The sequence below is a fragment of the Rhinoraja longicauda genome, chromosome 21 (genome assembly GCF_053455715.1).
Source record: "Rhinoraja longicauda isolate Sanriku21f chromosome 21, sRhiLon1.1, whole genome shotgun sequence".
Taxonomy (NCBI): Eukaryota; Metazoa; Chordata; class Chondrichthyes; order Rajiformes; family Arhynchobatidae; genus Rhinoraja; species Rhinoraja longicauda.
Window position 1 is genome coordinate 33,006,065 of NC_135973.1, and position 15,084 is coordinate 33,021,148.

At 40.9% G+C, this 15,084-nt stretch overlaps 1 protein-coding gene across 1 annotated transcript in view; it reads left to right on the forward strand.

Annotated features, from left to right (window-relative positions):
• The window catches only part of dnah3 (dynein axonemal heavy chain 3), a 174,413-nt gene that overhangs the window by 65,590 nt on the left and 93,739 nt on the right, over positions 1–15,084 (forward strand). The window contains exons 17-23 of the mRNA XM_078418267.1: positions 692–845; positions 3,822–3,966; positions 4,614–4,825; positions 6,994–7,085; positions 9,730–9,844; positions 11,139–11,255; positions 13,398–13,577. Of these exons, the coding sequence (XP_078274393.1) occupies positions 692–845; positions 3,822–3,966; positions 4,614–4,825; positions 6,994–7,085; positions 9,730–9,844; positions 11,139–11,255; positions 13,398–13,577 (1,015 nt within the window). The remainder of the gene's footprint in view (positions 1–691; positions 846–3,821; positions 3,967–4,613; positions 4,826–6,993; positions 7,086–9,729; positions 9,845–11,138; positions 11,256–13,397; positions 13,578–15,084) is intronic.

Here is a 15,084-nt window from a genome sequence, read left to right on the forward strand (position 1 = left end):
TCAACAGAGAATTGAGCTGGAATTGCCCATGCACATTCTGCAAGGACAGTTTGGAACATGCAAAATATATCCTTCCAATGTATCTTTCAGGGGTGAATTTGAACTTTGTGACACATTTTCTTTTATTTTTCCTAACTTTATTTTCCCAATCTTGAAATCTATGAAGAATGTTAATGTTGCAATTTTCAACACATTTTCCCCCCTCTTTTTTAAACATCTTTATGAACAGTGTTCCAACATAAAAAAGTGTTAAACTAAAAAGAATTAAGGTAATTCAAAAGATATTAACCATTAATGTTATTAATGTTATTAATGGTACTTTACTTTTTTCTGCCTCCTTCACTTTCCCGTTTCTGTTGATGATGATGATTATTAATAATTATTATTACAATATCATTATTAATAATCATAATAAAAATAATCAATAATCCTGAATTATATATATTTTAAGTTTAAAGCTTGCTTATATCCCATGGCTCTCATTTCTTCACTCTTTCAATCACTGTATTAGAGTTTTAAACGCACATATTTAAAACAAAGCGCTGGTGAAAGTTGTAACGTTTCCTGGACAGAATCAACTCAATAAATCCCATCATTGGTTCTGAAAAAAAATCAAATTTTTATTCAATTTCAGCTGACATTTTGTTTGTGGAAAAATTGTTCCCAATAATGCCATTGTTTGTGTTTTCAGAGTAAAAGAATTTCAGAAGAAAGTTGTGGCATATGGCAAAGATGTGGACAGCTTCAAGAAAAAGGAAATTATAACAACTGACGAAATGAAGAATAATGTGGAGAAGCTCAGTGAACTGTCTGATAATCTGACGGCTGCAATGGATGAACTAGATGTTGGTAACCTGTTGATGTGTAATGCGACCTTTAGATGTAACCTTTATGATTTACTAAGTTGGTATTCCCTGTACATGAGCATGCTTTCTCCTCCACTTTAATGTAGAGGTTTTGGAACACGCTCTCAAAAAGCCACGTGTTCAGCTTCAATAGATTAGGCCATATTCTGGGCTGATTTATTTTTATTCTACTGAACTCCCCTCATTTTCTCTCCCTATCTAAGTATTCGTACAAAAGACAACATAGATTTCTAAAGTGCCAGAAGAAAAATTATATATATATATTAAATATCTCCAAACACTGTCCTGAAGGTAAAATTACACCAGGAACCAAGCCTAACCTGCAGATAGACACAAAATGCTGGAGTAATTCAGTGGAACAGTCAGTTAACCAGTGATGGTTCATGATGTTTCTGATCGAGACCTGTCTGAAGAAGGGTCTCGACCTGAAACGTCACCCATTCCTTCTCTCCAGAGATGCTGCCTGTCCTGCTGAGATACTCCAGCATTTTGTGTCTATCTTCGGTTTAAACCAGCATCTGTAGTTTCTTCCTACACCTAACCTGCAGAGTCCTGCTGCCTTTGGCATTTCCGTGACTGTCTACAACCTTTTATAATTTAATATCTTCCAACTGCCCATCACTTTGAGATTGTGTCTCAGCCTTTCTCTGATCTATGTCTCCTTAACCTTACAATGAAGCCCAAAGTTAGCTCAGGGTACAGCTCCTCATCTGTGGTTGACATTTGAGTTCAATAATGTCAGATAATCAGCACTTCATACTTCCACCATTACCACCTTCATTCATTTTCGGTTCTTATCTAGTTCTTAGATAAGTTATTTTCTTCTAGCACTTTAGAAATCTAAGTTAAGTGCCTTTTGTCGGAATAATTAGATAGTTCTTACGAGAACATAAGAAACAGGAACAACGGTGAATTGTATTCCCCTTTGGGGTTGCTCCACCATTCAACAGGATCATGGCTGATCCCACACAAAGTGCTTGAATGACTCAGCAGGTCAGCCAGCATTTCGGGAGAAAATGGATAGGTAACGTTTTGGATTGGGACCCTTCTTCAGACTGATTGTGTGTGTATGTGTGAAGGAGGGGGTGGGGGAGAAACGACTGGAAGCAGGAAAAGACCAGGATAAATCAGGGGCGGCAACAGATGACCCAGGCAGGGAGGTTCTTTGATAGGCTGATTGTTGGGTAGGGACAGTGTGGGATACATTGGTGCAAACTGTACAACAAGTTAACAGATGTTCTGTTGAGGAAGGGGATGGGGGGGGGAGAGGGGAATGTTTGCAGAAGTAACCTAAATTAGAGAATTCAACATTCATACCGCTTGGTTGGATGGATAACTCTTTAGTTTGAAGGTATGGCTCCCAGCACCAGATTCCACCACGAGGGAAACTTCCTCTCAACATTTGGCCAGATCAGCCAATTCAGAATCTTAGATATTTCAATTAGATCTTTGTAGTAAGCCCTAAGCTGTTCAATCTTTCCTCATAAGACAACCTTTCTAGACAACTTTACTATACACGACATTTATACTCTTTCTTTTTCAATTTATTTATAAATAATTATCATTGTATATTTCATGGAATGTATTTAATTATTATTCTTATAAGAAAATAACTGCAGATGCTGGTACAAATCGAAGGTATTTATTCACAAAATGCTGGAGTAACTCAGCAGGTCAGGCAGCATCTCAGGAGGGAAGGAATGGGTGATGTTTCGGGTCGAGCCCGAAACGTCACCCATTCCTTCTCTCCTGAGATGCTGCCTGACCTGCTGAGTTACTCCAGCATTTTGTGAATAAATAATTATTATTCTTGATAATACATAATAATCTTTGGGGATAGGAACATGTATCCAAAACTTTCCTCTTGTGGTTTATTCATTAGAGTTTATGACATTATATGTGCTTCATAATATTATTATATGTGTTTGTGGATGTGTAAATGCAATAGTCAATCACAATTCTTTAAGAGCAGGTAAAGGAAACTATTATTATTTTTTTATTATAACAATGATTCAATTTCGGATGCAAGGAAATTATTTTATCGTTTTTTTTGGTGGGGGTTTATAATTTCATCTTCGTATAAAGGGAAGTGCACAAAGTGCTGGAGTAACTCAGCGGGTCAGGCAGCATCACTGGAGAAACTCAGCGAGTCAGGCAGCATCACTGGAGAACTTGGATAGGCCATCGATGTTCCCCCAGGAGGGGAAGGGTCTTGACCCAAAACGTCACCTATCCATGTTCTCCGGAGATGCTGCCTGACCTGCTGAGTTACTCCAGCATTTTGTGCTCTTTTGTGTAAATCAGTATCTGCAGTTCCTTGTTTCTGCATCATATGAGCAAAATTGGGTCCATTGGTGAGAATATAGGAAGCAACCTAATACAAACAACATCCTGTAAATCAAAAGCACCTAAATTAATTAGATTGAAACCAAAAGTAAGGCATTATTTCAAGCTACCCCGTGATTCTATTTGCTTTATTCTTGCCTTTCATTGACATCTGTAACATTCCCAGTTCTGGATGCTGACTAAAACAATGGAACTATTCTTAAGCAGAGTATTGCTAAATTTATAAACCACTGAAACCTAGAGATCTAAACATACCCATTAGTGTCTAGACCAAAGGAACTGAAGATGCTGGAAGGGTCCCAACCCAAAACATTGCTTAATCAGATACCCAAAACATTGCTTAATCAGATACTGTTTTACACAAAAGAGCACAAAATGCTGGAGTAACTCAGCAGGTCAGGCAGCATCTCCGGAGAACATGAATAGGTGACGATTTGGGTCAAGACCCTTCCCCTCCTGGGGGAATATCGATGGCCTATCCAAGTCCTCCAGAGATGCTGCCTGACTCGCTGAATTACTCAAATACATTGCATTCTACCCATTAATAGGCCGTTTGTATGTTCTGATACCAGCTATGTCCATCATGGATCTCATTTTCTCTTTTTAAAGATGATAAACAGAGAAGAGGAGTTGTTGGGGCATCAGGTGTCCCATTTCCCCCAGTTATTGGCCACAGTGGCACAGAAGCAACCTTATGAACAACTGTGGAACACTGCATATAACTTTTATACCAAATCAGAAGCATGGCTAAATGGTGAGTTTCAAAAGATAATTGAGTAAGAAACATTCAGGATCCTAAAATGAGGAGGGCCGAGAAACTGATGTGAGTCTTTAAGGCAAAGGGCCTTCGTGGAAGCTGCCAGTGACTGTTTCAGTCACAGACCTGAAAATGAAAAGTACAGTCAGGCCTTGTTACTAACCATCCATGATGCACTATTCCATGTGTAGTTTGGAAATTGCTTCTTTGCACTTTCTGGAAGGTGGCTGGAAACAAAACCTTGATGGAGGAGGGGTGACTGGTGAGGGAAAGGAATTTGGGGAAGAGTTGCTGAGTTTGGATATGTTGGGGGTTTGAGTGATCAGATTTGGGAGGTGTGGGAAAGTGGCCAAGAAGAGTGACTCGGGACCCACTAGCCAACAGGTGGGTCATGGGTGAGATCTGCAGTTGCATGCATTGGTGGCATGGGGCATGGGCTGGGGGTTTGGGGGTGAGGGCTGGGGGAGGGAGGGGGGGTGAGGACAGAAGACGTCACGTGAGGAGAGAATATAAGAAACAATATTTACTTCAGTGAAGTCACATCTTGGAATAGAATTATTAAAACCTAGATTCTTCGGAAGTGCACAATGATATGCATTTATATATTTGTATTGACTGCTTCCATATGTTCCCATTATTTTTAGGACCCTTCCAAGGTCTAGATGCTGAAGAGATTACAAACGAAGTTTCAAATATGTGGAGAACGATGTACAAACTGACAAAGACGTTTGTAGATATTTCTGGACCTAAACGTGTAGCAGAAAATGCAAAATTAAAAATTGAGAAGTTCAAGCCACATCTACCTGTTATCTCAACTATTTGCAATCCTGGCATCAAGAAGAGACACTGGAAAGAGGTAAAGTTTGATAAATTGATGCACTGAGTAAAGGTCAGTGAGCAGAGTTGGGTGTTCTTGTACCTGCTTCTACTCAGTAGAACTGCAATTTACCATAAACTGGAGAGAAATTCAACTTAATTGTAATTGATTTATTAACCAAGTATGTAAACATACAAGTAATTTGATTTCTTGAAAGAAATTAGTATAAAAGAAAATTGAGGGAGAAGGATAATGGGTAATTAATTAGTGATCACTTGGTGTTCGTTGTTGTTGAACTTTAAATTGATTGACAAATTGACCGTGAGTGAAATCTTACTGAATCCTGGTTGAAATCAAGTCTGATAGAAATACTCCCGAATGGAACAAAACAAAACTAAGGGGCAGAGTTTTCTGTTAGTGACGAGCCTCAGACTTCCAATCAAAATGTATATTTACTTTTTGCACTGTCCCCAATGGGAACTACAGGGAAAAAATATTGTATCAATCTATCGTGGCTAAGCCCTTCACAGGTTTAGTTTAGAGATACAGCACGGAAACAGGCCTTTCGGCCCATCGGGTCCGCACCGACCAGCGATCCCTGAACATTAACACTCTCCTATACTCAATTTTTACATTGACCAAGCCAATTAACCTACAAACCTGTACGTCTTTGGAGTGTGGGAGGAAACCGAAGATCTCGGAGAAAAACCATGCAGGTCACGGGGAGAACGTACAAACTCCGTACAGACGGCACCCGTAATCGGGATCGAACCCAGATCTATGGCACTGCATTCGCTGTAAGGCAGCAACTCTACCGCTGCGCCACCGTGCCGCCCTGGTGCTGGTCGCAAGGTCATAAAGTCATAGGGATAGGAGTAGAATTAGGCCATTTGGCTCATCAAGTCTACTCCGCCATTTAATCATGGCTGATCTATCTCTCCCTCCTAACCCAATTCTCCTGCCTTCTCCCCATAACCCCTGACACCCGTACTAATCAAGAATCTATCTACCTCTGCCTTAAAAATATCCACTGACTTGGCCTCCACAGCCTTCTGTGGCAAAGAATTCCACAGATTCACCACCCTCGGACTAATGCTCTGGTCAGAGATAAGTAGATTCTTGATTAGTACGGGTGTCGGGGATTATGGGGAGAAAGCAGGAGAATGGGGTTAAGAGGGAAAGATAATTCTGCTCCTATCACTTTTGAACTTATGAACAATACAAAGGTCTTCACCATAGTGAAATAGTGCTGGAGCTAAATAGCACACCCTTCTACTTGTGCATACCTCCAACATTTTGACAATGCATTTAGGTCACGCCTTCTAATTTAGCTGGAACGATCTGAGGCATGAATTGGCTAGATTTTGCATGGTTGTGTTGATATATTCCCAAGTAACTGTTGGCATTATCCCAGCAAAATCCAGATTATGCATGATGTTCTATCCCTGCTAATCCGAATGCATCCAACCCTGGATTTAACACCTTGAATGTTTTTTATTGTCTGGATTCTTAGAAGTTTCAAATATTTGAGTTTTGTCTGTTATCTAAACAAGGAGATGATATTTAGCCAGCCGTTTGTTTGCTTTGGCATTTATTTTTATACTCCCCAAGTAAATCTATTTCATTGTAGAAGGGTCTATTGATGTGCAGGGCAGTCCAAGGCAGTTCTAAACTCTAAATTCCCGCAGGGGAATCTGCACGAGGGAAATATGAGCTTTATTCAGTAGCAACTGATGAGTAAGGATGACTAATGGCAGACTTTAGGCCAATGTTTCAAATGTAAAAAAAACCCAGAAACAATCTTGATGATGAGTGGTTGAGAATCTCCAGACCCTATTGCTCCAGTTGGAACTCAATTAGTATTGGAGCATAGTTGGCAAATACACTGGAAGCAACGTTTGCAGGTCAAAATGAGTTTTCACCTGCATTTTAACCTTAAATTCATGCCAATAATTATAACTGCCCTAAGATTAGTGTTGCTGAAGGATTGCAGGAAACAAAATGCTCATGAGATGGGTGGCGATAAAGCATTTCATTAAAAATGTATTACCTTTCTGGTACAATCATCCTTGTATAAACTAGTTGCTCCTTGAGCAATTAGCCACCCGTTACTCTGCAGCAAACCATAAGGGAAATGAATACGGTGGAAAGGTCTTTCACAAATCTCGGCAACATATAATTTGTGCTGATTTATGTGTTGTTTACAGATCAGTGCAATTGTTGGATTTGAAGTGAAACCCGATGAAGAGACCACCTTGCAGGAAATGCTAGAAATTGGACTTGAAAAGTTCCTTGACAAGTAAGCAGTTCATACACTTGCTTTCCCAGCATCAGCACATTTCTTTTTCAGCTATTTTCTCATGAACTGCTCAGTTCCCCTGAAAAGAGCGGTCTTACATAAGTACCCCGCCATTCTGTGATACGGATCTGAGAGCAGTCTATTCATGCGGAAACATGCGTGAACAGACCAGGGTACCTGCACAGAGTAATTGACTGTTTAATCTTGACTAATAGCTCCCTATGATGTTGTTGGTGGTATGAGATACTCACGGTGAGACTGGATGTCTGATATCCAGCATCACTGAGCTTGAGGATTTTTATATCTTCTGGATGAAAGGTTCAGACTTGAATGCATAACCATTTCTTTGCAAATTTGATGATCATTCCCGGCATTTCTTCTGGTTATCTTTGCACTATATTCCCCACACATAAAATACAAAACCAGATATATGCATTGTATTCTACGTGTTTACCCATTTGTAATGATTTCACATTAGCTCTATTACACATTTCTGTCAATATTGTAATCCATTGGGAAATGCAATTGAATTTTCTCTTCAATTTTTTCCCCTTTATTAACCAGTTAATATATTTGTGGGGGAATATTATGCATGGCAAGGGAAATGAACTTCAGCTATATAATGTTATTAGTTTTGTAGCTTGGAATCTGGTATGCAATTTTTATTTGTGAGTGTGCAGAACCAGTGTGCTGAAATCCCTTTATCATAATTCTACACACTTGCTGTGCCTCAAATTTGAATCATCAGTATTCAAAAAAAATCTCGATATTGTTTTTACTTGGCTGAAGGATAGTTTAAGGAGTGGGTATTCTGAATGGAGTGACCCTTGTTGCTCAACATTGGATGTCTTGTGTTTAGCACTCCATCAGCAACGGAACAAATGTAATGTGAATATTTCATGAATAGCATTGAAATAATGAATAATAAAGTCCAAACCAATTGTTGTTGGTTGCAAGTTTTAACATGCCTAACTATTATCAAAATTGTAAAATAAATATTGTTGTAATGGAAAGAACAATCAGCATGAAGCAATTCATGTTTAAAGTGCAAAATCAAACATGGACTGTTGTGGAGAGACAATGAACTGCAGATGCTGGTTTTCAAAAAAGGCACAAAGTGCTGGAGTAACTCAGCATCATCTCCGGAGAACATGGATAAGTGACATTTCAGGTTGGGACCCTTTTTCACACTACTAAGTGTTGTGTCCAGTCCTGGTTACAAAGATGCAAGGCAGAACCATCGGAGATAGGGTAGAGAGGAGCCCCAAGAACGATCCTTGGTATTGGGAACATTGTTGTGCTTCCTTCAGTCAGTTAGTGATATCCGTCTCTTCACTGATTCTCAGGTTAATTAAAGGCTAGTCGAGCATTTTTTTAAAAGTATGACGGAATAATTTTTCTTTGTAACAGAGTTGATGAAAAATATGAAAGATATTTCATATTCTTATATCACCAAATAAGGTTTTAAGACATTTAAGGTAATGAGCTCCAAAACTATTGGAACAGGAACAGCATTCCTCTGGTCCTCACCTTTTATCCCAGCACTTTTTGCAACCAACACCTCTTTCCTCGACATTTCCACCTTAAATGTGATCCCACCACCAGTCAAATCTTCCCATCCCCACCTCTTTCCACCTTCTGCGGAAACCACTCCCTTCGCATCATCTCTTCCCACCCAATGGCCTCCTGCCCGGGTACTTACTGCAATCACAGGCAATGTAGCGTCTGCCCCTATACCTCCTACCCCACCTCCATCCTGCCCCAGCAGTCCTTCCAGCCTCATCAACTGCATTCGGTGCTCCTGATGTGGCCGCCTTTACATCAGCGTGACCAAGTGTAGAACTGTCAACAATTTCCACGTGCTTGGACCAATAAGGCCTGCTGGATCTCCCGATTGCTAACCACTTTAACTCCACTTCCTATTCCAATACTGATCTTTCTGTCCTGGGTCTCTTCCATTGCCAGAAAGAGCCAGGCACAAACTGGAGGAGTAGCATGTGTTGGATAGTTTAGAACCCAACGGTATGAACATTGAATTCTCCCATTCTTCAAACCCACCCGTTTCCTCCACCCCTTTCCTCTGCTTTGCCACCCCCACCCCTGTGTGCACCCATTTCTCCCACCAGCCTGGCCACTTTCTCCACCCCGCTGCGTTCTTTCCACCTATATCCCGCCCTCTGGCTTTACATTCCTCTCCTCTTTTCTTCTTAGCTGACACCCTTTTATTTCCATTTCATGCCTGGCCTTTGTCACTTACTCCACCCATCTACTAATCAAACCCTCCTCATCTGCATCCACCCACCTCTATTTTCCAGCTTTCTCCTCCTACTGCAGTCGATGTGAAGGGTGCTGACCCGAGACATCGCCTGTCCATTCCTTCCTCAAAAGCTCCCCGACCCGTTGAGTTCCTTCAGTACTTTGTGTTTTGCTCTAAAACTATCAGGATGTCTAATGATAATTGGGCAAGAAGGAAAAGGATTTGAGAAAATTAGATAATGTTTATTTGTCTCTTCTTTGTCACATCTTTGTCTCTTCCTCTTTTGGCTCAGCAAATCGTAAAAGTAAAAACTATCGTGGAAAGCTAAAAAAAGTTAGTTTTCCACATATTGCATAATGAAATGATTTATAAACAACCTTTGTCTAGATTGGAAGAGGTTGGAGTAGCAGCAAGCAAAGAGTATTCACTGGAGAAAGCTCTTGGGAAGATGAAAACAGAATGGGTGGATAGCGTCTTCAGCTTTTCAAAGTATCGGGATACGGTGGGTATATTTCATACTAAGCCAACTTAGATAATTGTTTCCTCACCGCCATTCTACTAAATTCAGGTTATTAATCCTGCACAATTTCCCCAAACATCAAATTATGCCTGCCTCAGAGCAGCATCAGGTATCTAGTAAATCCTCTCAATCATCGTATACACCGATGAGCCAAAACATTATGACCACTGACAGGTAAAGTGAATAACATTGATTATCTTGTTACAATGGCACCTGTCAAGGGGCGGGATATATTAGGCAGCAAGTGAACAGTCAGTTCTTGATGTTGATGTGTTGGATGCAGGAGAAATGGGCAGGAGTAAAGACCTGAGCGACTTTGAAAAGGGCCTCATTGTTATGGGCAGACGACTGGGTCAGAGCATCTCTGAAACGGCAAGGCATGTGGGGTGCTCCCGGTTAGCAGTGGTGAGTACTTACCGATAGTGGTCCGAGGAGGGACAAACCACAAACTGGCGACAGGGCGTTGGGTGCCCAAGGCTCATCGATGCGCAAGGGCAACGAAGGTTATCCCATCTGGTCCGAACCGACAGAAGGTCTACTGTGGCACAAGTCACAGAAATTTTTTATGGTGGTCACGGGAGGAATATGTCACAATGCACAGTGCATCGCACCCTGCTGCGTATGGGGCTGCACACGGAGGACCAACAGCATACTAGGCGGGTGGTCATAATGTTTTGGCTCATCAGGTCATAATGTTTTGGCTGATCGGTGTATTTACCATGTTGCATTAACCAACCTCCTTCACAGTGACAATCATTAAGAGAGAGCAGACAAGCAGTCCCATATGACAGTTGCCAGGTTGTTAACACAAATGAGAACTAGGCTGCTTACACGGAGTTCAGAAGGGAAGTCCCAAAGAAATAAGAGAGGCATAGATAACTTGAGCGAAAGGGGTTAAGGGGAAGGGGTTAGAGTTAACCCCTAAATGAAATCATTGTTTCAGAATGGAAGGGTAAAGAATCGAGGACAAAAAAATGAAACTAATTCTCTAAAGAACCAAAAGTGAAGCAAAACATCAAGTTTTTACTGCACCAAGCGGTTGGGGTCTGTTAGAAGTAATGGCAGTGAAAGATTCACAGGGACTGTTCACGAGGAAGCTGGAGAAGTAACTAAAAGGAAAGAATTTGCTGGACTGTGGAAAAAGAGTTGGTGGAGAGTTGATGGGTGAAATGTTCTCCTTCCAAGCTGGAAGCATTTTGTGAAGAATAATGCAATGTGGAGCACATGAATGCTGGATATTATCGATGAGATACTATAATATAACCTGTGTTTTCAGGATTTAAGCATTCTGTCAGCAGTGGATGATATCCAGGTATTGTTGGATGATCACGTCATCAAGGTACAGACTATGCGTGGATCACCATACATTAAACCGGTTGAAAACGAATGTAAGGTAGGATTTGAGACATTGGAGATTTGTGAAACAAAATTGGAGATTTCCAATACTGAAAATTATGCCTGTCTTGCACTGATTTTCTTTTCTAACTGTGTAATGATCTTAATTTCCCTCCCCTCCAAAAAAAATGATGCATGTACATACAAAAAAAGATTAAAATGCACCTTTATTTTCAGATTTCCATCTACAATGCAATTTGAAATAATTTGTTTGGGAAGATTAAATATATAAGATACTTGAGATTGGTCCTTATTTTTTTAATCTTCAGTTAATACCGCATTACCGTTCTCTATAATGGTCTGCCTAGATTGAAACCAGGAGCTATATGTCCTCATATTTCGCTTGGGTAGCTTACACCCCAGGGGTATGAACATTGACTTCTCTAACTTCAAGTAACCCTTGCCTTCCCTCTCTCTTCATTCCTCCCCCTTCCCAGTTCTCCGACCAGTCTTACTGTCTCCGACTACATTTTATCTCTGTTTGCTTTGTTGTTACCTTCTCCTAGCTAACAAAGATCTATTCTACATTTGCCTTGATCTACATTCCCTTTGCCCTGTTTTCACACCTTCACTCTTCCTTATCAATGCATCTCCTTCCCCCCTGACATCAGTCTGAAGAAGGGTTCGACCTGAAATGTCACCCATACATAGAAACATAGAAACATAGAAAATAGGTGAAGGAGGAGGCCATTCGGCCCTTCGAGCCAGCACCGATATTCATTGTGATCGTGGCTGATCAATAACCCGTGCCTGCCCTCTCCCCATATCCCTTGATTCCACTCGCCCCATGAGCTCTATCTAACTCTCTCTTAAATCCATCCAGTGATTTGGCCTCCACTGCCCTCTGTGGCAGAGAATTCCACAAATTCACAACTCTTTGGGTGAAAAGTTCCTTCTCACCTCAGTTTTAAAAGGCCCTTGGTTCTGGACTCGCCCAACATGGGGAACATTTTTCCTGCATCTAGCTTGTCCAGCCCTTTTATAATTTTATGTCTCCATAAGATCTCCTCTCAACGTTCTAAACTCCAGTGAATACAAGCCTAGTCTTTTCAATCTTTCCTCATAATGCAGTACTGCCATCCCAAGGATCAATCTCGCAAACCTACGCTGCACTGCCTCAATTACAAGGATGTCCTTCCTCAAATTAGGAGACCAAAACTGCACACAATACTCCCGATATGGTCTCACCAGGGCCCTATACAACTGCAGAAGAACCTCTTTACTCCTATACTGAAATCCTCTTGTTATGAAGGCAAACATGCCATTAGCTTTCTTCACTGCCTGCTGTACCTGCACGCCAACTTTCAGTGTCTGGTGTACAAGGACACCCAGGTCTCGCTGCACTTCCTCCTTATCTAACCTGACACCATTGAGATAATCTGCCTCCTTATTTTTGCCGCCAAAGTGGATAACCTCACATTTATCTACATTTAACTGCATCTGCCATGCATCTGCCCACTCACTCAACCTGTCCAGGTCACCCTGCAACCTCCTAACATCCTCTTCGCAGTTCACACTGTCACCCAGCTTTGTGTCATCCGCAAACATGCTAGTGTTACTTCTAATTCCTTCATCCAAATCATTAATATATATGGTAAACAGTTGCGGCCCCAACACTGAGCCTTGTGGCACTCCACTCGCCACTGCCTGCCATTCTGAAAAGGACCCGTTTACTCTTATTCTTTGCTTCCTGTCTGCCAACCAATTCTCTATCCATGTCCACACCCTACCCCCAATACCATGTGCTCTAATTTTGCTCACCAATCTCTCGTGTGGGACCTTATCAAAGGCTTTCTGAAAGTCTAGATACACTACATCCACTGGCTCCCCTTCATCAATTTTACTTGTCATCCTCAAAAATTTCCAGAAGATTAGTCAAGCATGATTTCCCTTTCATAAATCCATGCTGACTTGGATTTACCTTGCATACCTTTTCTCCAGAGATGCTGCCTGTCTGGCTGAGTTACTCCAACATTTTGTGCCTATCTTCAAGCTATATTTCATGTTCATCAGTAGATATGATCTTTTAAAAACTATTTTTTGTGCATTAATAACACAGACAAGGTGTTGTTTATTTAAAAAAAAATATTAGAAGCACTCAGTGTAACAATTATGCTGTGTTTAACTTTCAACAATCTAGATATGGGAGGACAAGCTAGTCCTGATGCAGAATATTCTTGATGCCTGGTTGAAATGCCAGGCCACCTGGCTTTACCTGGAGCCTATCTTTAGCTCTGAGGACATCATTGCTCAAATGCCAGAAGAAGGTGTGAAGTTCGGTATTGTAGATGGCTACTGGAAAGACATCATGTTTGAAGCAGTAAGTTAATCATCCATCTCATCAATCCAAAATTTAATATTGATTTCAGGCGGTGAAATAAATACTATGTATTTATCTGAAGAAGGGTCTCGCCCCAAAACATCACCGATTTCTTCTATCCAGAGATGCTGTCTGTCCCGCTGAGTTACTCCAGCATTTTGTGTCTATCTTCGGTTTTGTGTCTATCTGCAGTTCCTTTCTACACTACGTATTTCCTATAGCATCCCAAAAACTTAGGAAGTTGGGGAAAGCTTTCAAAGCTTGGCTTTCTAGTATTTTTCTACGTTAATGTTGAGCTGCAGGTACAGAATTTCTGCCATGCCTAATCGAAATGCTTTGAACTTTTAATATTTATTTGGTTTTCCCTATTTTCAGGAATTATTTTCTGCTTGCTTCCTTTTAAATTTTGTTCCCTGGTCTGCTCCTGTACCTTTGTCAAACTTTGCTAATTCTGAATTGGGAATTGCAATGAAGGGGAGCATTTCCACTCGTCCTTTGATATCTTTCGCCCCGGCCTTTTCTGTGAAGTACCCTCTTTCACTTGCTGTGATACAAACTGATGACTATTTCCAAATATAATAAGGTGCCACTAGTTCACAACAGTGGATCACTTTCAAGACATCCCCATCTTCTTTGCAGGTGTTACTGAGGTGGGGATGTGAAACTAACAAATATTTCTTAAAGATAACAGTATATTTAACAGTACATGACAAACATTTATAAGAGTCATAGAGTCAAACTGCTTGGAAACAGGCCCTTCTGCCGAACTTGCCCATAATGACCAAGATGCCCCATCTAAGCTAGTCCCACATTTAGCCCATATCTCTCCAAATCTTTCCTAGACATGTACACATTCAAATATCTTTTAAAATATTCCAAGCGAGGCCTCACCAATGTCTGGTGCAAATGTAACATGAAGTCCCAATTTCTGTACTCAATTCCTTGGCTGATGAAGGCCAGCAGACCACAAGCCTTCTTCACGGCTCTGTCTACCTGCGACACAAATTTCAGGAAACTAAGTACTTGTACTCCATTTTATTGTCCATTCATAACTGTCCATTCCTGAATGCCTACACCTTATCAATGAATACGCAAAAAATATCTTCATTTATTGTCTCAGTTGTCCCTATTAGATGACCAGCATTATTTTCAAGTTATAACAAAATGTTAGATGCATAATTACACCCAGTGGCGCAGTAAAATTGCTGCCCAGGGACATTTTAGAGTATAATTAATTTACACTGTGCATAGTCTCAGATTAAATATTGTATTCTGAGTATGTGTAACTTTTAATGTTGTCAATGACTCTAATATTTCGAGGCGGCACGGTGGCGCAGCGGTAGAGTTGCTGCCTTACATCACGGAGACCCCGGTTCGATCCTGACTTTGGGTGCTGTCTGTATTGAGGTTTGTACGTTCTCCCTGTGACCTCGTGGGTTTTCTCCGGGAGCTCAGGCTTCCTCCCACTCTCGAAAGACGTACAGGTTTGAAGGTCAATTGGCTTCAG